The sequence below is a fragment of the Anopheles funestus genome, chromosome 2RL (assembly GCF_943734845.2).
Source record: "Anopheles funestus chromosome 2RL, idAnoFuneDA-416_04, whole genome shotgun sequence".
Taxonomy (NCBI): domain Eukaryota; kingdom Metazoa; phylum Arthropoda; class Insecta; order Diptera; family Culicidae; genus Anopheles; species Anopheles funestus.
In genome coordinates, this window is record NC_064598.1 from 59,907,556 (window position 1) to 59,931,864 (window position 24,309).

Below are 24,309 nucleotides of genomic sequence, written 5' to 3' on the forward strand. Positions count from 1 at the left end.
TTTGGGAGATTTTTATGTGGCAGCATATCTCAACGATTCGTTCGTGGGTTGTGTCAAATTTCGTTTTTCGAGCATACTCGAAAGCAATCGCGAGAATGAGATCCAAATCGTTTGCTCACAAACAGCAATGCTCGAGTTTCAAAAATAATCCTTATCATTCTAATTATAGATAATCCTGTTAAAAAACATGTAATTTCATATTTTAAAAGAAGAATAATGACAAAACAGAAAACAAATTGTAAATGAAAAAGCCGGCATTCCCAAGCCGATACAAGCTTCACGTTTTTAACAACCCACAACGATGGAAATGCTGCTCCGCATTTCCGAACATAACTCAGCCATACAACATAAAGAGCATAACCTTCTTCACAATTCGCTCAAATCGCACTATACTACGGTGGCTCTCACGGCTCAACCGTCCGATGTCGGTTCGTACGACTTATGCTTTCGCTCACGCGTTCAGTTTGTTTTTGGTGTTCGTTCGCTGTTGCGTGAGGTCTGGCGCGTTCTTTCGAAACCCAGCATAAAAACGTGAGATCGCGGTGTACGTCTTTAACGAGCAGTGCGCGTGTATAAATGCTGTTCCACCTGGAGCAATCTACGATACGCCCACATGGTGAAAATTGGAAAAATAATGTCATAGAAGTTAATTGCAACATTTACCGTGGTATGATGATGATGTGTGTATGGTTTAAACGATGCGGTGTGAATGTGTCATTTATCAGTTGCTTTAAATTAGCGTGTGTGTGTATATAATCTTGATCCAACATTTAGTGAGAGCAAATGAAGAAAAAAAAATCGTACCAATCAAACCACACGATGATAACACGTAACTCTTTGTGAACGTTTTCCATGGTCAGTAGGAATAAGATGGTAAAACCATCACGTACATTTTCATTTAAAAAAGCAAGTTCTTTTTGCCCAAAAGCGGGCAAACATGGTTTATTCCGATGCTACTACTGCTTCTACTACTTGTGACGTGACCAGACAAAACGTCCGAAATCGTAACGCGTCCAAAGAGCCCGACCGCCCATCATCCGGCGACAGCCATGAGCACCGAGAAGGACCTAAGTATGATTGATGGGAAAACTTCCGGAAAAACGGCATACTTTGTCGTGTGCGGGATTGCTCATTGTTTTCTCGAGTACTGAGCTGCAGCATGGGTTTTCAAGCAGAACTGTCCCCTGAAGTGTGTGTGTGTTTGAACTTGGTTTGGTCTTGCTGCAATGGTGAGGCTTTCCAACACCATGTACCACATCCTTCGCACATATCTGCACAGGTGGTGCAAGGGATGTGTATAGTGCTTTTTATTTTGCTTTTTTATGTCTGGACTATGTACACTCCTAGTGTTTCCGATTCCGGTTGTCACCAAGCTAATAGTGTATGAGTGTGTTTACCATCTCGAGCACAATGCCTTCCTCCAAGTGTTGGTTTGCAAGTGATCTGTTACCATACCAAGTGGCAGCAAAGCGTGGTTGTTTAGAAGGATGCGCATAAAGTTGGAAAACACGACTCACATGAATTCTATATCGTACTGCTGACCAAGCTAGCCTCAAAGTGTACCGCATAAACCACTCTGCAATTGTGTTTTGCTTTGTATTTGATATATGTTTTGCTTAAAATTTTATAACTCTGTAAAAAAATGCATAGTCACATATAAACATTGCACTAGCAAACAAATCATCCCAAAAGATTTATTGTAAGCTTTATACATATGCATACCGGAAAAATGTTTTTTTTCTTTATCTTGTTATACATTGCACATTCCCTGTTACCACACTTCAGTTATGCAAACCAAACAGATAAACGACAGGCAGCAAAGTGATTAATTTTTCAATAACTATATACAAATACAAATGCAAAGCAAACAAACAGAATTAACGTACAAACGTTAGCGAGGGTTCTGCAAGCGATGCAAGTCGAGAAGCGATAATTATGTTGATTACACAAAAATTGAACTCGTGCTCCGGAAAATCTGCACGCTCGGTGCATTCCAACGAACCAGCAACCGATGCACGTATGCATCGGTGGTAGAAAAACACTGCAAATTTTCAGTATTGCTAGTGTGTGGCCAGTGCTGGCGGGGTGCAGCAGTGTCGGTGAAGCCGGTCGTGCAGTGACATACGCGTTCGGAAGGCAGGAAGTGTCGAGTGATTGCACCATCCGAGGGGAAACTGTGTTTGTGCGAAGAGAGTGAGAGAGAGAGAGAACGAGAGAAAAATCACACTGGAAGGAGAAGGATGACATGCATCACATTTATGAACGTGCTTCATATCCTGACGGTGGCCGGGCTTGCTCTCGCTGTGTTTATCGATGGCTTACACCTGATGAATTAATAATGATGTTTTAATTAACAATATTGTGAATTATTTTTCCACACATAATGTTATTTATATGTATGTACGTATATTTTTCCCTCTTCTCTCTTGTTGCGTTCCACGTGTAGTGTGTGTGCAAAATTTATGCATGATTGGATTTAGTCACCGTTTACGGGCCCTTCTCCAGTGAGTGATCCGCGCGTGATAAGGCATTAAAAATCTGTCTCGTGACAGAAAGGCAAAAAATAAAAATATGTTGCCGAACATGGGCCGCAAGGTGGATAGTAGCGGTGTGGTAAATTAACCTCAGTGCGCACGAAATGTACGTGCACCAAAATAGTGTGCACCACCAAGAAAATGAATGAAGTTTGGTGCATTTGAAACGGTGCAACAGTGTTCACTAAGTGCAGTACGCGTGAGCTGCGTCGTCTAAAACCGTCCTAAGCCGAATGTGCGCCACATCGGTGATCTGCCGCCGGCGGGAAAATTAATGCTGCAAGTGTTGCGCACAGATTGTAATGTTGTGTTGCAGTGGCTGGATCGATCGGATCGATGGAAGATAGTGTGTGAAAATAGTATTAACAACCCCCGCCCTTAATCGTGTGCTTTTTGCGTGAGCTTTGCAGCGGTGAAAAAGAGTCAAATAAAGTACCAAGAAAAAAAAAGTCAGTGCGAAAATTCAATGTGCTCATTCTTCTGTGCACGCGCGTATGTTTGTTTTTCGCAATCCTTTCGCTGGCAGTGAAATATAATGCCGAAATGCTGATTATTGAATCATTGTGTCACATAAATAATTATCCATGAAAAATCGATCGTACCGTGGCGTGTTGTGTGTAGTGTGAACGACAACGTAGGGTGTGTTTCTGTGTGTATGTGTGTGTTTTTGTGTGTCCCGAGGGTAGTGTCCTGTCTTTTCCCTCCCAGGGCAGTGTCCGTTTGCCAGCAGAAAAGAATAAACCGGAAATATTTTGCTCACTTGGCGAATCCTACATGTGGCAGCCATACAACACAGCGCAGCAGTGTGCAGCACTTTTTGGTGGTAGCGCGATGATTGTGTGTTGATGCTGTGTGTTGGTTTTTTTGTTGTTGTATGTGTGTGGCATCATCCATTTTCGAACCAATTATCGTGGGCAATTTAAAAAATTGATCAACTCTTACCCCAATCCCTCTTATCGCCGTTTTCCCGCCCTTGGCCGAGGAACACCTTGTCCAACAAAAGGACACGTGACGGGTGAAAGGTGTGGGATTGAAAGAAGCGTAAAACAAATAGCAAAATCGATCCCAATCAGTAAGGGAAACCGCACCAGTGTTGGATTGTGATACGTCGATGCTAGCAGTGGATAAACGGAAACAACAATGAACTGCTTCCGCAGAAACTTGGTCACAATACAAGGTGAGTACAGTTTCCGGTTTATCTTTACTTTTCTGTATTACAAAGTCTGTTAAGAGTGTAAAGAGTACTATACATGCAGTTTAGTTTTGCATATTTATTATTTTTGAAAAATTGCGATACATCTTTCTCTTTTTTGTGAAGTAAACTTGTGAAAAGAAAATGTAATTTTGGCTTATATTAATTTGTTGAAAAAATACCCACAAATGATCTTTTTTTTAACTTGCTTAAAACACCAATTAACCCAGCCCTGCATAACGGTCGGCTGCAGGTGCTTACACTGATCGATTCAGAATGAAGATTACATCTCTCCATTCTACCCAATTAAAAATGCATCCAATTACGGGGTTTTTTTTTACAGTTTTTAACCAAAACCCCTTTCACTGGGTGCCGTTACAAAGGAAAAAAAGCTTACTTCACGACTACATTGCATTTATTCCACCAATTCTGGTAGTGATGGTGATTATCGACTATTAATTGATATTTCACCAACGAAACTGTCACAACCAGGGTGAAAAATGAAAACTTGCACCATCCATGCCTATCCACAACATTCTCGGTGCCGGGATCCTTATGATACCGTCTAGATAAAAGTTATATTGAGGAAAAATGTCCTTTGCCACTTTTCATCATATATTTTTTTTGCCTTCCGACACAGTCATTATCGGTAATTTACTTTACACCATATAAAAAACGAAACATCCCTCGTCTGCTTATTTATCCTTCCGCTGTCGCACATTTCCCGGGGGGATGCTTATCCTGTTCAGAACGGGTTGGAAGGATATTTGCCCTAGTTTCGCTTGCGGTTTTGCTCCAATCGCGTTCTTTAGCGCTTCAATGCATTTTGCGAACGGGTTTTGCCAATCGCTAATTGAAATTAAATTGAAAATTATATAATATACCAACACTAATGGATTTTCATAGATTTATGTGAGTAAAAACTCATTAATAGTTAGTTTGATAATTATTTGCTTCAACTAAAAGTTGTTGTCTTTTTTAAGGATTTGAATGTGTTTTGTTATCAGCATCACCACGCATTATACGTGATCGCTTGTTATGAAACTTCTGATCTTATCGATAGCAATATTTTAAGTTTCTGATTAGCAAATATGTTAAAGGAGAACAATAAGCACTTTTTAAATTTGTTTACAATTATAGAATACAAATATAAGACAATGCTTTGGAAGCAAAATGTATCGCAGAAATTTAAGATTTTTTCACACAGTAATTGGACTTGCTTGTTCAATTGCACATCATTAACATAAGGTTATATATAAAATATGAAAAAATACGCAAGAAATTATGAATGCTCCAATTGCAATATATCCTTCATTATGCACAATATATTTTGATCAGGTTCAATGATCCTGCACCAATCCTAATTGATAAACTGAAACAAAGCACCATTACCCTTGCGTGCCAGCTAAAGGTCTAGGACATTAATTGCCGTATGAAATTTTAAAACGGAAAATTAATTGATTTTCTTCAAGATCTTTTCCCATCAACGATGGTACACGATGGTACCGAACGGCACAAAAACACAGTAGATGCTGCAGCGGAAAGGTTCTCCGGTGGAATCAAATAAAAAAGTCCAGAAGTTTGAAGTAACTTTGGGTCGACGTTGGCTTATTTTTTCGTCTCTCTCACGGTAGCAATAAAAATGATTTATTGAATTTCCTTTCTTGACCTGCAAAACTTTGGTCTACCGGTTGGCCGATGAGCCGAATATGGTTACGTCTTGCCTGGTTGTTTCCGAATAGCGTCAAACCTCCGGACGATACGTTTCGTTCGCATCTGGGCTTTTCCCCGTAAATGCTGGCAAATGCGAATGACCTTCAGCAATCCCATATCTCGGAGGATCATGACCCGGAATAACCGGGATTTAAACTGCGCTACCGAACGGAGTGGAAAGTTTTCCGGTCAAATCAAATGAACGAAAGCACACAGAGTTTTTCCATCCTCGAAATGAAATCGCTCGACCCCGAGCACATACTGCCTGGCATTGATTTGACGAGGGATAGTGCTGTAATGGACCGACAGCGAAGTAGAATTCATTTGGCCTAAAATTAGAGCAAATCAATCATAAAGATTACCAAACCATGCCTTGGAACTAAAGAAGAGTAAAGAATGTGCGAGCGTTCCAATGTACAAGTCAAAAAATTGATAAAACTGGAATGTTATCCTCTGCTGAATATTTGACTTTTTTGATCGTTTAAAGATAAAGCGAACAAAGACCACGAAGGTCGCGTCCTATATTCGACGAATTTATTGTTCCTTCATAATGGCACACGCACTGTATACTGCTCATGAAGCTTCCCCATACTGATGGCTTTCTTACTCACACTTAAATCTTCATCAGAGCATAGATCAGACCAGCCAACGGTTCTGTGTAAGGTGGCAGGTTTTGGCAATAAATTTACTTTCGACTCACTTTATTAGTTTACCGAACTTGGTTCTTTACCGAAATCTACTTGCTAGTAACCGCGTAGACCACGCGCAGGATTATTCCGTATAATGATCAGGCTGAAGAAGGAAAGTCCGAACGGAGCGGAGTTGGGTTGTACCGCGTCAGTGTCAGTGTGCTGCTCCTCATCAATGGACGTCCAGCTGAATCCGACCGTACTGATGTTTCTGATCCTGCGAAGGTTAAGCTTTCCGCTGATGCTAGATGCGCGTGTCCTTTGGGAGGACGCACTTCTTTGGCGGGCCGATTATCTCCCATTTTCTCTCCATTGAACACTTCGCTTGATTAAAGCTCAACCGTATCAATATCAATTTCAGTTAGTTGGATAAATTTGTACCTTAGGTACACCGGAGGAGCAGCCGATATGTGTTTGTATAAAATAAAACAGGATAACGAGTCTACCGGGAGATGTGGAAGGTAGCAGTGGGATGAAGTTGAAGAAACCTTTGGGCGAGAAAAGGATCAACCGTTGGTGGCTGGCTTGACACCGATGCGGATGGACAGCTTGGCTTCTATCGCCGGGAAAAGGAAGGTGACCAATTTGCGATAAGGATTTACAGCTAGTTGATTGGTATTCCTGCTGCGTCGCCGAGAGACTACGGGCTTAGGTGTAATTGGAATTAATACGAGCGGCTTTCGGAACCGCCGGTATAACGAGCTTCGGGTGCCGTACAGTGGATGAGGTGTGTTATGTGCGTGATATGGCAAGTGTTGTTAACATCTCTCTGTCTCTCTATCTCTTTCTCTCTCCCTATCGCTCGATCCTATCGATGTAAATGATGCAGTCAAAACTGCGTTAAATCAACAGGAACTTTTCCCATAAGATAAGTTTCCAAGAAATTCCACCCTTAAGATCCTGATTCAGGAAAACACTTCCTCAAATTCGGAGTGTTTCGTAGAAGGTGAAAGTTAATTCTCTACCAAACTCTCGCTTTGTTTGCCGAATATTTTCCATTTTTCGATTTTGATGTGTAAGATTATTCCAGTTTGATGTCACAATAGACTGTTTTCTGCTTTGGATCCTTGTGTGAGAAGGATTTATTAGACATTGGAACGCTTCTGACCTAATGCGATGATACCAGACACACACACACACACACACAAATTGCTCAATTCTCCCCAGGAAAAACGTTCGGTGAATCGCTTTCGCACAAATCGATGGAGTTTATCCTCCGTATCTTGCGTGCAAAACATTAACCCCATGCTATCGAACGAACCTGATAGGATGATGGGTGTACAGCTCGCGCTTATGATGAAAGTAAACAAAAGCGTGCGAAAAGCCTCATTTCCAGGGGACGACAGATTGCGCAACAAGCCCGTCGATTGCTTCCGAAATTTGCATAAGCCTGTCTGCCTTCCGGTACGGCGCTATTCTTGCACACAATTTCGGCACTCCCGGGAATCTTCGGCTAGAGATGGTGTTGTTTTTGCCGTTATCCTGCATCATCGAGCGTGGAACAGCGAGGTTGTATTTGACGGATGCTTTTACCTTGTTCGTTCGATATCCGGAGCTATGCGTTAAGAGTTCGTTTTTTTTACCGAAACTTCCATAGCAATCCTTTTTCCTGCGTATGGTGAAGCATCATTCTGCTCTTGCAGAGTACAGCGTGAGTACAGCGAGTTTTTTTTCCGGCACAAAGCATCACTATTCTTTTCTTGGTCCTCCACAGGACCTAGTTTGATCGAGCATGGACAACCGTTTGCAGTTCACAATACCATCCGGCCTGATCGTTACCGACAAGCTCGTATGTTAGCCCCACATGCAACCACATGTCCGGTAATGGTGCCGTTCAATTCTTCGCCCACATGCGTTTCAATTACCCGATCCCCATTGCTGAGCTGAACGATCTCATCGTGGCTCCACCCCTCAATACTTCGCATGTTCTTAGTCAGCAGCTAGAAAACAACACAAACAACATGTCCAAATGTCATTTAGAATCGCCTGCAAGCTTTTTGTCTTTGGCTCTTATCAAATTCCACCGGGAGAAGCGTATACCGGCAACGACATTCTTCTACGAATCAGGTCGAGATTGGAGTGCAAGTCATATTCGCACCGTCGAAAGAGTCTTTTGTGTGATCTCGATTTACGGAATTCATCTCCGGAACATTTGCTCGTCCAGCGTACGGTTTGCGACTAATGGTTTGCTATTTTTTTTCGTTTTTCCCCCATTTTGTGAATCTTTTTTCTTTTTGTTTGCGTGCAAAATAAGGGTAAAAGGCAAAAGTACACACCGGCCTGCCTTTCATCTTCCAGGGTGTTGATAGCGTTAATATCTAGTGCTACTAGGAACACCGAGAAGTCGTTTCGATACTGGTCGAGTTCTGGCGTCATCTACGTAGAGTCCATCCTCCAGAATGGAAAAAGGTGGTTATGATGAATTTCCTCGAAAACGGCCCCCAACCCAGCAGGTGGGTCAGATTTTCTCGATTGAGTAACCTTGCTGAGTGTGCCGGTAGTGTATCGGGCACTAAAAGGTGTACAAGCATGACAATCGCCTCCAATCACACGAACGGCACGCACAAACACATACAAATTATTCCAGGTAGCAAGCTATGGACCACTGCACAAAGCATGCAAACGTTATGGAAGAGGGAGAAGGTCCCATTTTTCTCAACGCTCCACAGCTTATAGGCTGCTATCCGTCGGTCGTTCAGCATTCACTACGCATCTGAAGGTAAAATGTTCCCTGGAACTCAACATCCTTGGGGATGATCCTGTGTGAGTTGATGCATACTGGCTACTGTGCGTGTGTGTGTGTGTGTGCGAGGGTTGATTTGGGTTATGGGTGAAGGTACTGATAACCACTTCACAAGGAAAATCGCAGGACCGATGTCGATTAAGCATTTTCTCCGGTTGATTGGAGGTTCGATGAATGTTTGCCGGATAAATTGGTGCATGATTGATTTTCCCTGTTCTCGAGATCTTGTAGCGAACGAGGCGTGCGACCATTGAAGTGTAACTGGTATCAATAGAGGAACTAGAATGGTAAAGCCCATGTAATAAGCTTCTAACCGTTGCGACAACTACGTACACACTTCGTTGCAAATACCGGTTTTGTAACAAGCTAATCAAGAATGTTGCATATGTATATTGAATTAATATGCTAGAGTTTGCTTTAACTATTAACCTAGAAGTTAAAATATTTGCAAAACTATTCATTTAATTTGGTATCACTAGGCAAAATGTTAGAAAATTAGATTATTCTGCTCAAATGCAATGAAATTGATTTCAATTAAATCACAATTTTGAATCAAACAACCAATCCACACCAAAGATTAAATCGTTAAAACTGTCATCAGTACCTACGATGATTAACCAATTTATCAATTCATGATTTGAATCGATTGGAATTAGTGGCAATTACGGTTGAATTGCGTAGTGAATGAAGCATGCACGGTTTATAACATTGGTTTAAGATAGCATGAATAGAATTATGTATTGATGTGCACGGGTTCTTGAAGATGCAAGCAGCTAGGTCATTTAAAGTTGCACAAAGAATCACTCTACTTTATATTGCTAAACATAATCTAAACATATTTGTTTCTTGCGCTCATGGCACGCTTCACGATCGACAGTGCGCGCAATAACAAATATCGGTAAAACAGTGCAATTTAAACCGGTTTTCAGTAGGTAATACGTCGTGATCTAATTTCATAAAGCGCCGTAAGGAGTACAACATGCTTTCCACCGGCGAGTTGACCGATCCAAGCGAGAAAAAAAGAGAGCAAACCTCACGGTCAAATCGACCAGCGAAATAGCCCGCTGTAGTGCTAGGCAACATTCAATCGGAGTCAATTGGATTGAACGTGAAGTAATTCTTGGACATTCTTCGTACCAAGCCCACTGCAAAGCCGTGCCTGCCCGTGGCATTTGCTAGATGGTGGCGAGGTGTTTCAAGCAACTTCCGTCGCCGTGAGCCAAAGTCCCGTTACCACTTTCGTCCGGCTTACAGCGACAAATATTGCCTGTGTTGGTAGGGTGGTGGACTGATAGCTACATATCGCTTTTTTGCACTACTTGCACAGTTTTGTGCTGAATAATGGTCAAATGTGGATGTGTGTGTGTGAATGCTGTTTTGTGTTGTGATTATATAAAAATGCAATACCACAACAGGGCATTGATGCGGTTTCCTTCGGCTACGGGCGGTGGATTTTCTTTTATTTCCGTACCATGCCAATTTTCCCGGGCTTTCCTTGCCACAGGCTGTAATAGATGCGAAATTGGTGCACTTTGCAAGAAAGTCGTTCGAAGTGTGGCATGAACTTTAAACACATTGAATCCAACGAATGTTTTAACGCTTATCGGAACATGCTTTACTGGAATGGAATTGTACATTTTTTTTGAATTTTTATTTAATTTGACTGTTTTTTGTTCATTTAAAATGTTTTTTTAATTCCCATTATGAAAAGGTATAGAACAGTTCGTAAAGTTTCCTACTGTTGTATGTTTTTCTCTTCTATACAATAAACCCTAGCTCAAATCTTTTTTTTATTATCCTATCGACGATTGCTTCTGCAAGATAATTGCAATTATTATCGATCAGCAGCGGATGGTGGTTTTGCTTGAACACTTCAATAACAATGTTGCTGATGAACATCATTTTTAAAAGAAAATATTGAGATTGGATTCCATTTTGCTGCGGTTATCGTTGGTGGTTTTGTGTCTAGGGCGAATTTTTACAACTCTCTTTTCTGTTTCACTCCAAACACTTGCAGAAGAAGACACTAGAACTAATCAACCATTTCCCCAGCTTTAATTCCAACCAATTATCTACTTTCAACCGCTAACGAACAAAAACTAATTTTAAAACACTTTCTCATCTTGCATGATCATGGTCGAAATGGTAATCGATGAGTGTGTCCAATGCGTCAAGTTTGAATAATGCTTAAGCTCTATCCCAGTTGTTTCTTCTTCCTAATTTGCGTTATGATTTGTTGCTGCTGTTGAGCTTTATTGTAACCTTAACGGTCGGTTTATTGGAGTTTTACGCCTAAAGCGAATGTATTATGCGTAATCTTTACTTTGGAAGTGCGATGCGTATTTGGGCACCAAATAGATTTAATAATACATTCTTCATTAGACAGAGATTAGACAGAGAGAAGACAGAGATGCTTAAAAAAGGAAAGAACTTTAACAAAAAAAAAAACTTCAAAACTCGAAAAAATATTTACCAAATTTCAGTAACTTTTTGGTTGTTTGAACGCTTTTACCTCAGTCCTAAGATTTGGTCCACCGCCCAAGGCATATTAAACGAAGCGCCAATCCCTGTGTTTCATAAGATCACTCATCTCAATTGTCATTAACGGCCATTCTGAGGCAAACAGATGCCAAAGAAAAACCTCAGCCGCAGTTAAATTTGAAATTCTTGTCGTGTACTGACGCAACTACATTCACTACATATCAATGCATTAGGCTGATTGTTTGCGTTTATGTGTAGATTCCGCAGTGTTATGGCAGAAATTGGACTTCTGTTTTTGGGGCAGCTCTGCTGTTTTTGTTTCAGAAAAGTTCAAAAACAATTTTATCTTATTTTATGGTTAACTATAACCAGAAATTTGTAATTGAATTTTGTTATAGAAATTGCTTTAGTTTTAATGTAAAACAATTTTTATTATAAATATAATACGCTTATCAATATTAGTTTTTAGAAATAAACAATTCTCAAGATGGTGTGTGAAAAAAGTTCAGCTTATCTTTTATTGGGTTAAGTGTTTATTTATTGCCTTACGTTATTTTCGAAGAAAAAAAGGATCGCTTCTCAGCCGCTGGTTCGCTACATTTCTCCTTTTCACTCGTTAAATCGTAGCTTACGAATGAAAATTTCTAGAAGTGTTTTTCAAATCCTACATAGGATCAGCGAACAAAAAAAAAAAAGAAACACGAAATCGGAGCAAAACCACGCTACCGTCATACTAATATACACTCAGCACAGAACCTCAGAGTCACTGGGGTTGAAAATAAAGGAGCAGCCCTTTGAGCTTTTCCAGTTCGAAAGGGCGTAAAGTGGAGATGTGTAGACATTCAACGGCAGGCAACCGACCAGACTACGGAAACACGAATCTTTCATTTTGTGTCCCGTCCCGTGAAACAACGTTTTCACCATTTTTCTTATTATTTATTTCTGTACGATTCCTTCATCGGAACGGGTTGTCGGAACGAACCCCACCAGGTAAGGGAAGTGAAAATAACTTGAGTAAACCAAAAAAAAAAAACAGTCCTGCCCATCGTTGCCATACTTTAAAAGTGCTCACGTAGGAAGGATGAATTTTTAAAATTTAATTTTATACAACCTATTACGTCCATCGATCTTTAACTTCAGCTTAGGCGATTTCTTCAGCTCGTCTGGAGACGATGTTTACAAGTGGAATGTCTGCTGTACTATTACAAATTTGTCAGAAAATGCTTCTTTCATTAGCACAACGTTCTATTATTGATGTAGGAAAAATAACCCGAGCGGTTCTCTGTTTGACTTCGTCAAAAAATAAAAGTTTGGACATTTACGAACAGTAATTAAAATTAATAATGAAGGTTTTATTTTTGGTTTTGTTTAAAAAAATTGGTACTAAACATACCGTCAAATAATAAGTCACACATTCGTAGAAACTAACAATGGATGCAATAACAAAGATAATGTACAGTGTGGCAATAATTAACTCCATAAATATAAAGAGTTCGTCATTTTGACGCTTGGACATAACCTATTGTCAATGGGACAGTAGCATTTAATTCGCTCTTAAACATCGTATTTACCAGCAAGTTGATAATTTGCAAGTCTTTAAATACTCCGTACGAGCAAGCGCTCATTTTGTTTGGTCCATTGCTAGAAAAACACCCCACATTTTTCACGACGCTTCTTTGTTCCTCATACTGCCATGACTAAAGTACAAAAGTTTAAAATTCCGGCAATGATTGCGCTAATGGATCAAAATAAATTATGCAAATTGTTATATATTTTACGATATGCGAATTTGTTCACGCTGTTGTGCCGTGACTGTGCCTTGTTGAGATTCATTGTTTTACTTTCTCTCCATGCCGAACGGAAAACACCAAAGAGATTGTTCTCCAGGGCTCGATTGTACCTCGCGTACTGCCCAACAGCCATTAAGGTTCGGAGGCAGAGAAGCAAAAAAAAAACACATACACACGCACAGAACAAAAAAAAATCTTTCATCATCAGTCAGTAGTGATGCTTGTACCGATCGAGCCTACTGCCGGCGGCCCTAAAGATTGCAAAAGTCGGTGTCAGAAGGAGAGAGAGGTTTTGCAAACAATAAGATTTATAATTAATTTCTTTGCCAAAGAACAAAGCACTGTTCGGTAAAAGAATGAAAACAAAAAAATGGCATAATCTCCGCGATGCAAAAGGGGCCTAATAAAAATCTTATAAATTTTAATAAATGTTGAAGAATTTTCCGATCAACTTTTGGTGCTTTCAAATTTTCCACCTTTTACTTCCGCCCTTCACTGGTTCCACACTTGTCCACTGTGGTTGCAGACGAAACGGAACCAGAAAGTGAGTGAAGTTTTTAAGTTACGCCACAAAGGTCATCCCTTCCAGCGCAAGCCGTGCGGGTTGTTTTATTAGGCAGGCAACTTTTTACGTTACATTGTTGCTAGTCGTCTGTTTTTCTCATCTGGTCATCCGTTCGTTAATTATTTCATCTGGAAATTTTTGATTTATGAGATTCTCAGCATCATTAGATTTACTTTGGAAACTTTACTACCAGTTAGTTGTCCATCACTGTTTTCGAGATGCTGTTTGTTGATGTTTTACGTGCGACATAGATTAGTGCGCTTGTTTATGGGACTTTAGAAGATACTTTTTAACAGCACCCTTGACCAATGACACAAACTGTATGCACTTGTGTTCGCTCGTAACAATGGTTAAACAAATTTCTTTTACAATATTTTTCTAAATCACATTATAACCAAGTTTATGCAATTGTTGTATCTTAATCCCAAATTGTGACAACATTTAACACAACAAGGAACATCTCTTTTAAACGACTACACTTATTTCTTTTGAAGTGTTTTTTGTGCCCCTTTTCTGTTACAGGATCTTACGCACGCAGATACCTTTTCATGCGAGCAGCATTTTATTGCTTTAGAGTGAGCAAATGTTCACCGAAAACGGGCTGGCTAACATTCTTTCAGTTAATATGATTCCAACGGTTTATATTTCGAGAATGATTCGTCGGTTAACATACTGACGTTAACATGATTCTACTAACGCGAAACCGTAAAAGTTACCTTTGATAACAAATTACTGGCGCGTAAGGAATGATGCCGTCGGTGCTTGGAAAACATTTTGATGTAGGTATCGGGGGCAATGTGTTGCGCTGCCGCTTCTTCTCTGTGCAAACGGATGATAATGACGACGGTGAATGACGATTGGCATACCGAAGGTGTTGGGCGATGGTGTGCAAAAAGGCAACACTCGAAAGCAAAATCACAGCTCTTTCTTCTTTCACCGCGCGGGTTGCCTTGTAGTCGTGTGTCTAAAGGTGGAAACATGATAACCTCCTTCCGTGCCGGAGGAAAAGCGAAAAGAAACGCTAAAGCATCACTTTTCTTTTCATTACATTAGCACGATTTTCCCGCAAATGCCATGAAATGATGTTAGTAGGAAAAATATTCCAAAACCAAGGAAAAAGTTTTGTAGCACCATTCACAGAAGTAGAACAATAAATTCGCGTCTAAATGTACTTTTAATGTGTAAGTTACAGTTGTTGTAATGTTTGCATATTGTTAAATGCAAATAAATACAATTGTGATTAATTTAACAGAAAAATTTTGACAAATATAACCATGAAAGACTGAAGAAGTGTATGTTTTATTCTTTTATATTATGTGTTTGATAAAGGAATAATCGCTGAGTTTGTCATAGAATATTGTTCTATTGTCACTCTTTCTTTTTTGTAGACACCATCTGCAGAATAAGTTTTATTTCCGCTCAACAACAAATGGAGCTGAGTAGCGCAGAAATGTGCCCAAAATTGGCCTTGGTATTGTAGCGAGGGATTTGACGGAGTGGAGTTGTACCATGAAAAGGAAGTCACATATGGTTCTAATTCGTGAATTTTCTTCTTCTCCCTCCGGCACGAAACAATGTGCGGTATGGTTGGTTGGAGGGCACCGGGATATCCTGGATGGATTTTTCCTAAGGGTGTGTCGCCCATTCGGTTGAGCAGGAGACACCGCATGCCGCTAAAGAAAACGGAAGAATGCCTCAGTGCCGGGTAAATGGATGGATAGTTAAACTCCTATGCTGGTATTGGTTTAGTAGTCCTGGGATGCACACCAATTTCAGCCAGGAACTGCTGCAAGAGTCTACGCTGCGAGACACCAACCGGATGGAAACAGATGGAAAATTAGACTCAGCAAAGAATTTCCCCGAGATTTCCTTAAAAGCGTAACGAGACAGATGATGATGAACCACCGACAACAGAGGGGGGCTCGTTATGTGTGCATTCCATTATTTGATGGTTAAATAACATTGTGCATACTATACAGATTTCGCATTTTTTATATATATATTGCAAGCATTTGGTTTAACATTTCTTCGAATTCCTGCTTGAAACATGAAACAAATATTTAGAAAAATAAATATAAAAATGATAGAAAAAATTTCCATTGGTATATGATTTTTTTTTTATTCTTTTCATAACGCTTCTTTGCAAAATCTGGATACAAAATTTCCTTACTCTGGCACAATCACTCCGGTCTATCCGTGTCTTTCAGTGGCTTTACTGAACAAATCTGTTAGACTGGTATCATCTTGCGAATGCTACAGGCGCTGGGCTTTTCCCAGCAACGCAGACAATCGACACTCTCAAGGGATTCTTTAAAGTCTTATTATTATGTATTACGACCATTATCCTGACTCCACTCGGGTTTCGCACACATGTGCGCATCACATGTCCATGGAATTCCCCGTCTAAGTGCTGGCTTGTTCGGTGGAAAGAAGTGCGTACACACGTGGTACAGCAGGCTCCTTTCACCGAGCTTAAAAGTTGAGGCATCGAACCGGCAATATCTGACAGTGCGATCCTTTTTCTTGGTACCACAAACTAACACTGTGGTAAAATGGTTGTTCTGTGTGTTTTTATTCTACTGACAAAAATAAAGAAGGTTCGACATGTCAGTTGCAAAATCCATTACATTGATGAACTGGATTAAGCTCGTTAACTTTGTTGAGTTTTGCGAATTTTCCATTGTCGACGAAACTGATCAATTAGACGAGACTTTACATATATAAGCTTTGATAAGATAAAATCGAAGATACTCAATAACTTAATAATAAGGAATCGATAAGGATCGAGATAAACATTTCTCATAATTTTTGTCTTTAGAAAACCATTAAATATTGTGACTGGAAATTGAAATTAATGCAAGGTCTAGAATTGTTTCTCGGAAACTTTTTCCAAAGCTAATTATTGATCCAGATGGGGGAAAATACATGGAAGTACACGTAAGGAAAAAAACCATTCGTGCAAAGATCCTAAACAAAACATGTACCAACACATACTTGACCCAAGAAGTTTATCAGTACGGTCCGAAGCAAAAGACAAACTTTCCCGAGTACCATTAGATATGATTAAATTAGTTCCCGGTATCGGTACTAATGTTTACACATGTTAACATCGTGCATTGTACCGGATGGTAAGACATATTTCTTTTCCCATTTTCACCATCCTTTTGCAAGGCGACGCTTCCCGTAAGCTTGCTGTTAAAACCTTTCGCCAGCAATGCATACAGCGACCCAAATTGCGTTCAATCGGCAATTGTGCCACGGTCAAGTTACAAACGGGAAAACATCAAAGTTCGGACCTAGTTTCAACAGCTCAGTTGACTGGATACCCGAATGCACTACCATCTAACCGTCGTCGTCACCATCGAGAGAGAGAGAGAGACGCTCCGGTCACGATAACGGCTGTTAGCGCACTGGCCACAGACGCACACATATGTGGCGACAGAATGCACCCGACCCGGTTGGTGCATCGGCTGGGGCAAACACATGCGACAACGCACACCCAGTGCCGGGCGTGAAATGATACATTTTCAATGCAAATTATGTGCGTCGTACATAATTACCGCCTGACATACACCATCTATCCGGATGGGCGTCTTACTGCAGCTAGCGTATGGTTTGCAACGACTGTGACTCTTCAACCCCGATGCACTCGCCGGACGAGCGAACTGCAATAAATCTTCCAGATTGAATGCAGTCGTAATTGACATTCTATAGGCGAGCGTATTATCTCGCATCATATAACAATCATAACAGTATTTGCATCCGAGTGCACTGTCGGGATTGCCCGAGCTCCTAGTGGGTCGGCATACCCGTTTTCTCATCTCGTGCCGATTTTCCCCGGTTCTTGTCCAATCGTTGGAATCGACCGTACATTCAAATCATGCATTCATGGCTGCGCTGGGCCCATCTTCCAACCGGCAGGGCAGAGTGCTCCTGTTGGTTGGCATCGAGCTGGAATCGTCCCTGCATTTGAGCCGCATTGCAACAGCATGTGGGATTTCGAATAAATATGCAATAACAGTTGTTATATCCAGGCGCAACCGGAGCACAAGATGGATGTCTCCTAAGGTGATTAATGAATGGAATATTTCAAAGTAAAATGATGAACTGAAGGTATCTCGCCAGATGAAATGTTTCCTGACACCGGCAATAGGAAGTGGTTCTGATGTGATATTTTACTGTGTGCGTGTGTGTGTGTTTGCTGGAATATGATATAATTCCTGGAGGTTAATTTAATGCGTGAAGACGCATAACAGCTGTATTGTACGATAATATTTTTTAATGGTAAGTATGTGTGAAATTTTAAATCAATTATATTAATTAAAGCTGACAATATGGGAACGAATACCATGTTAAGCGTATCAGCTACTCTCGTGGAGTCTTTATCAGATGCTTATACTACGAACTAGATAGTTTTCAATTATGATTCCTTGAAAACTTTAGTAACATTATTGTTTTCCCTCTACTCCCACGTTTTGTACAAACCATTTGAATTCGATCCGTTTGTCGATTTGGGTGTTGTTTCGTGTATGGTTTCGCTCACGGTTCAAACGTATCACCCACCATACTAATACGCAAATCAATTAGGGAAACAATAAATAAATGTGATATGTTTCGGGTGTTTTTGCAAGTGAGGTGAACTTTATCCTACACGTCATTCTATTCTACCCGCTGCTCGAAACTAGATACTTGTTGTGGCATTCGTAAGACAAGTTTTTGACGAATTTGTCGAAACAATCATCATTCCATCCGGACACTTTTATGTCAACAAACCTATATATCGGGAGGAGAAAACAGCAAGCCGAACTCCATCGTGAACGGGTATCAGTACAGGTGTGTGGGTTGATGGATAAGGGCGCTGGCATCGCGTTTGCTTCTGGCTGTGAGCAAAGTGTTGTGAATTTGACGACAAATTTGAAACACGAGATTTGCCGGTACGTTTTTGGTTACTCGGCACTGTACGCACGTCGAAAGTTTGTATCATTTGTACCATGAGTTTCGTGAACGGGTGTTCGCAGCAACTTTCATCCGACTATAAACGAACAGCTGGTAGGGCAAGCTGGAGTGGAAGGACAGGAGTCACACGGCACAGTAACGATGGCCAATGCCATCAGAAAGAACAAACTACTGCAGTAACATAAATACCAAATCGTGCTCATTAATAACGAATGAACATTCGTGCCACACCGGATGGTGTCCTGTGAAGTTTCCCAGCACGCAGTCTACCGGACCGGGCCCCAGCGTCTAAAACCTAGTCAACTTTTATCTTTATCGTCGGTAGCAATGAAGTGGCCCCCATTGTTCGTGTGACGGGATCTCGCTTGTTTCTCTCGCCCACTGCCAGCGAGACGGCTCATTGTGAACGTCAAGTAAAAAGGACACTTTGCGACAGTATGCTGCATGTTCTACCAGCGCTTTTGCACCGACAGGCACAATGGCTTGATCTGGCACATATGGTGATGGCAAGACGACAATGTAGAAAAGGCAAATACGTGCAACGCTCGCCTGCAATCTAAAGACAAATGCTGCGAAATGTTTGACTGGATTGCATTGTGCGTTAAATTGATCATTGATTTTCCGAGCCTTTGCAAATCACGGATAGGTCCTTCATTTCGGCAATCTGACAACAGTCTAATGAAATAAAGCCATCCACAGTGTGACTAAGTATTACGGTGCCCGGTACACCTTGTGAAGGGAAAATTCAGGAAGCTGAATAGTTCGTCGTCGGACAGAGTAGAAACCAAAGGCCCACAATTCCGCACGCATTTCGTCAACGACTGGCAGTAAATTATATTTTCATGACTCTGGAAGAAGAAATATGTTTTATGACACATGTTACCCGTTCAATGAATAATAAAAAGGACGATTCTCGTTTATTGCCTTCTGGCCAGGAGCGGTTTCGTGGCACGTTCTGTAGGTTTCCAACTCCACGATCCTTGCGCTTTGTCTGGGCTGTCGGTCAGCGGACGTGCGAATATTGTGGTCTATTTCCCAAATATATCTAGCCTCATTGGAACTCTATCTCTTTTATTCGTGTTGTATTCTAAACGTACAACGATGTGTGGAAACGATGTGTGTGGAATATTTCCTTACTAAGTAACATTACTATTCGAAAGATCTTCTATCAACTAAAACTAATCTTCTAATGTTTACAATTGTTGCAAAATGCCTTTCAATGCAGATATTTTACCCAAATCAGCACGCAATAGCTTCTGATTTAATTACCTGAGGTACAACAACATACATTATTGCTTTTAATTTGACATTTTTTACGATTTAATATAACCTTGGCGTTAAAAAGGTAATTAAACACGACAGCCGCCGTTGCTAGCCGTCCGTAGAATAATTGATCTTACATGATCTCATTAGGGTAGCGGTAGCAAAATATGCGATTTCAATAGCAGCTGTCAATTAAGGAACCAAAATATTGTCCCAGTTTATTACACTCCAACCAGCGGAAAGCGAGATCCCTGTCGAGACAAACAAAATGGAGTGAATCCGATTGACGGCGTTAGCGAAATGGTCCTATTTTCTTCTTTTTTTGCTGTTGTTGTTGCACCATCAGTGACAATTATATGCTCCGTTTGGTGGTGCCTAAAAATGGCATCATCTCCACATCAGATCTGGTGGAATTCGGCGCGAATGAAAAGCGTCTCACGAAGGCGGTAGCGGTGACAGCCCGGTCGGGGTTTGGATTAAATTTCATCCTTTCATCCTTCCACGATTTAAATAATCATTCTCTTGTCGGGGGCGTTGAGCGTTATCCTTTGGCATCCTTTTCATTTCCCAGACGTCACCGTCGACAACCGATGGAAGACTGTCATAATTCGTGAGGTGCCACCAGCACGACAACTGTATTTACGCTTTGTCCATTAAATCCTAGGGTAATCTTGCTTACGAAGCCTAAGCAATCCTTTTCTTGAACCTTGCCCAGAAAAGGGTTTACCAGAAAACGGAAAATGGTGAGAATGTGAAGGAGACTAAGGGCGAATGATAGGATTTTCCTTTTCTTTGAAAAAGTTTACCCGTTGGGTAGATTCTGTTTCAGGGTTGTTTTATGGAAAATGGAACGATTTACATGTTGCAGAATGTTCTTAGAGACGACAAAAAAATTGTTTGCACGATGGACATATTCATTGTTTGATAAGTTTTCACACTTTTTGCAAATAAATGTAAATGTTTAATTTCACAGCTAACCATCATCAAATTATTTGCATCATGAAAGTTTAAGAAACTTTTATGAAGAATTATGTTTATTTTTGCATCTTGATTTCAGTATCTTTCTAAAGCATCGATTGCTATGTTCTACGAAACGCAACTCAATGCTTCCAATATTGTCCATTTATCGGTTGCAAATTGTTAACGCTGATATTCTTAATGAGTTTATCCAAGAATTTCTTACCAACCTCCTTGGGAAAACGAATCTTGAAGCAGATGAAGAGAATAGTAAGAAAATCGTACCAAATGGATTGGTTCGTTTGTCTACCATCTCTCCCGAGCTAGACTTGACCGCTTCATTCCATAAGTTGTATGTTTTATGTAATGTCATAGCGAGAAAATGTCCAACGAACAAATACCACCATCAAATCATGCTGCGAATGTCCACCGAATGGCCAGGGTAGAGTGCAATAGAAATAAAGGAAACATTGATTCCGCATTCGTTTATGTGCATTATAACCATTTTGGTTCGATCGGAAACAGAACGAAAGGCACCGGTGATGGGTTTTCCGTTTCCGCTTACCCATTTGTGCTAAGTGGGATTTCCATGTAAGGATGTCGAATTACCATCGGGACCATCTTCTGGGTACAATAGTGTTTGGTATCGTTTCAAAATCTTCCAAGCACTCTGATGCCTTGATGCATGATGTATTGTCTATGTGTGCGTTTAAATATATACTGATTGGTACAAGCTACGGTGAAGAAATGATTAATTTAAAGCGATACATGGTATTTTCTGTGTACTTACTTATGTTTCTTCACAGCTCGCCTTAACCTTTAAACTACTTCCAATAATGTGTCGAATGGTGAAGTTTACCAGTTTTTACTCAAATCTATCATTTCGAATTAAACTACATTATAAACCTTCCCTTTACTTAGGTAAAGGGATTTAGTTCGGTGACGCTTCATCCAATCAGTGTGTCGCTAAATAATGTTCACGCTCGTAAGACCGATTCCCAAAAAAACCTCAGCAATTTTCCACCCACACACGACATCGAGACAATGCTTACCACAAACTTCACTCAACTCAATAGCACTTTACCCTACGCTAGCATAGGCAAGGCACCGGAACGACCTTAATCTATAATAAGCTTCCTCTTTCGACGGGGTTCCGTCGATTGCGTAGGTAAATCAGCCTCACTTTATCACTGCGTTACGGTTATCGGAATGTGTGGCGAACGCGGTCTAGATTGTGGATCGGGGATTTTCTTAGCGAGTGCGTCACATGAAAGTGATCTCGACCTGATGATGAGAACCGCGCGCTCCGTTGCCGCGTCGAGTAGCGATCCCTAATTTCTTGGAAGCTGGGCATACAAGACGTTGTCGCCATACAAGACTAATTTTAGGGATGCGTCAACAGCAAGCAGGCAGAATAAGCGGCTCGTTGTAGGGATTTAGTGTCGCAATTGGGAAAGAGGTCGGCTTTAATGGGGGTGGGGGGAAACAGAGCTAAGGCAATGAGGAGTAAAATATGCAAAAAACCGCACACGTTGCCAAACGTGATGGGAGGCTTTCAGAGGTTTGTTTTATCCTCCTTTTTTCCCTTCGTAAAACATTTCCTTCCATTTCAGCTTCATGTAAAGCGGTGATGAGGTGGAGTTCTTGCCATCTCCATGCTTTGTTCACGGAAACACGCAGCAAGACACGAGCGAGTAAAATAAACAAGTTACAGCAACTCCCCGAGTGGAGCTTCTTCTGCGTTCTGACAAATGCATCCTGCAGGTTTGAGCTGAGCCCGCGTCCGGGTCGTCGATAAACGATGAACACATAAAAGCTTTCGGGAAAAAGTTTTAATGCACTTTCAAACCACCCAACACCAAAGGGACGTTCAAGATCGGTGTTGTTTCTGTGTGGCATGCAGTGGTGAGCCCGTCGGCTTCGTAGTACAAGCGCTCGAAATGAAGATGTTGTTATCGCGTCCCACTAGCGCACGCGTTCCATCAAACTTCCCTCCTTCGTTGTCCCGCCGTTGTGCATCTGATTGCCAACACCGACCGGTTTGATCTTGTTGGATTGGAAGATTTTTGTTGTTGTTGGTGTTTTCTACTCCTCGCACTTCTTTTAAATGCACCTTTGGGTCAAACCGTTTTTATAAACACCTCCTTTACTGGACCTCCTGCGTTTCAAACGATGGAAAGGGTTGTAATGTTGCAGACCATTCTAAGATGTCGCCTTTGGAGACCACACACACACCCGGTCTATCGAATGAGAGGGTCCACAATATAACACGATAGGCGTTTTATTGTAACATTCATCTCCATTCTACTGATGTTGATGTTAACAAAGCAATAACTAAAGCTTTAACATCGCCAACTGCATTGAGCGGTGGTTTGCCTGATTGTTTATAGAAACGTATTTTTATTTAACATGCAATAGATTTCAATAACGTTCAGCTTCATACATCAGCTGAACGTGACAAAAACAAGACTGCTATCCCATTTATCTCCTTTCGGAAGCAGTGTAAAACAAGCACACAAAAAACTTAACATTTCCATGTAGCTCCACAACTAACCTATAATTTAAATCACTTTTCTCTCTTGTATGTAATTTTACTCATGCTGCGTCCACCAGCCCAAAACGGTAAAACGAGTAGACACACACCTGCGCTGATCGATATGCGGTTCAATCGATGCGTGGTTACAGCGTGGTGTTGGACACACTGGATGATACCGTGCCATCCATCCAAGACCACAAAAACCGCATGCATAAAAATTTGACACCACTTCGACGTTTGACTACGATGTTCGACGGTGGTATTTTTTGTTTTGTTTTTTCCTATAAACCAACGCATTTCCCTACCGTGATGTTATGTACGTGCCGTTTGCTGTAGCTACTGCAACACTAAACAAATTAGGTGTTCGCCCCACTGGAGTTCTTAATGGAAAATATTAAGGTGTTTATGAAAGTTTGGTCTACAAATACATGTTTGTTGCTATTTTATAAACAAAAAATTGTTTCCAAATTCTTAATATCTAGTTTGTGTTTAATGTAAATATTATTAATTATAAACGACTTCTGACAAAATACATTCTAAAATAAAGAAATATTACAGCTGAAGAATGAAGAATTATTACAGTTGCACTTTACATGATCAATAAGAAATGTCTACAACACAGGTAAAGAACCATTGTAACGTTAGTCGCCTTCTTATCAGTACCACTACTTCAATGTAAAGAATCTGTTGTACGACGGTTGCCCATACTGCACGAAATAGCTACACATTAGCTTTGGGTACGAAATCTCGTACGCAAAGAGGTGATTAAGTTACCACTTGCAGGTTTTCCTTTTCCAGACTGAGACGTACATACCACGACAGTTTGCATTTTTTGAGGCTTCAATGAAATTTCCCCCAAATTACTGGTTTCTGGCTAGGAAACGTACGTA

At 40.8% G+C, this 24,309-nt stretch overlaps 1 protein-coding gene across 4 annotated transcripts in view; it reads left to right on the top strand.

The window, feature by feature from the left end:
- Positions 1 to 223: 223 nt before the first annotated feature.
- LOC125766629 (hemicentin-1-like) overlaps positions 224 to 24,309 on the top strand; it is a 167,293-nt gene continuing 143,207 nt past the window's right edge. The window contains exons 1-2 of one of the 4 annotated variants that reach the window (XM_049432825.1): positions 225 to 667; positions 1,786 to 3,711. In XM_049432825.1, coding sequence (XP_049288782.1) covers positions 3,675 to 3,711 — 37 coding nt within the window. In that variant the 5' untranslated portion in view covers positions 225 to 667; positions 1,786 to 3,674. Of the gene's footprint in view, positions 3,712 to 24,309 lie in introns of all 4 variants that reach the window. The other 3 variants (XM_049432826.1, XM_049432827.1, XM_049432824.1) reach the window with 3 other exon arrangements.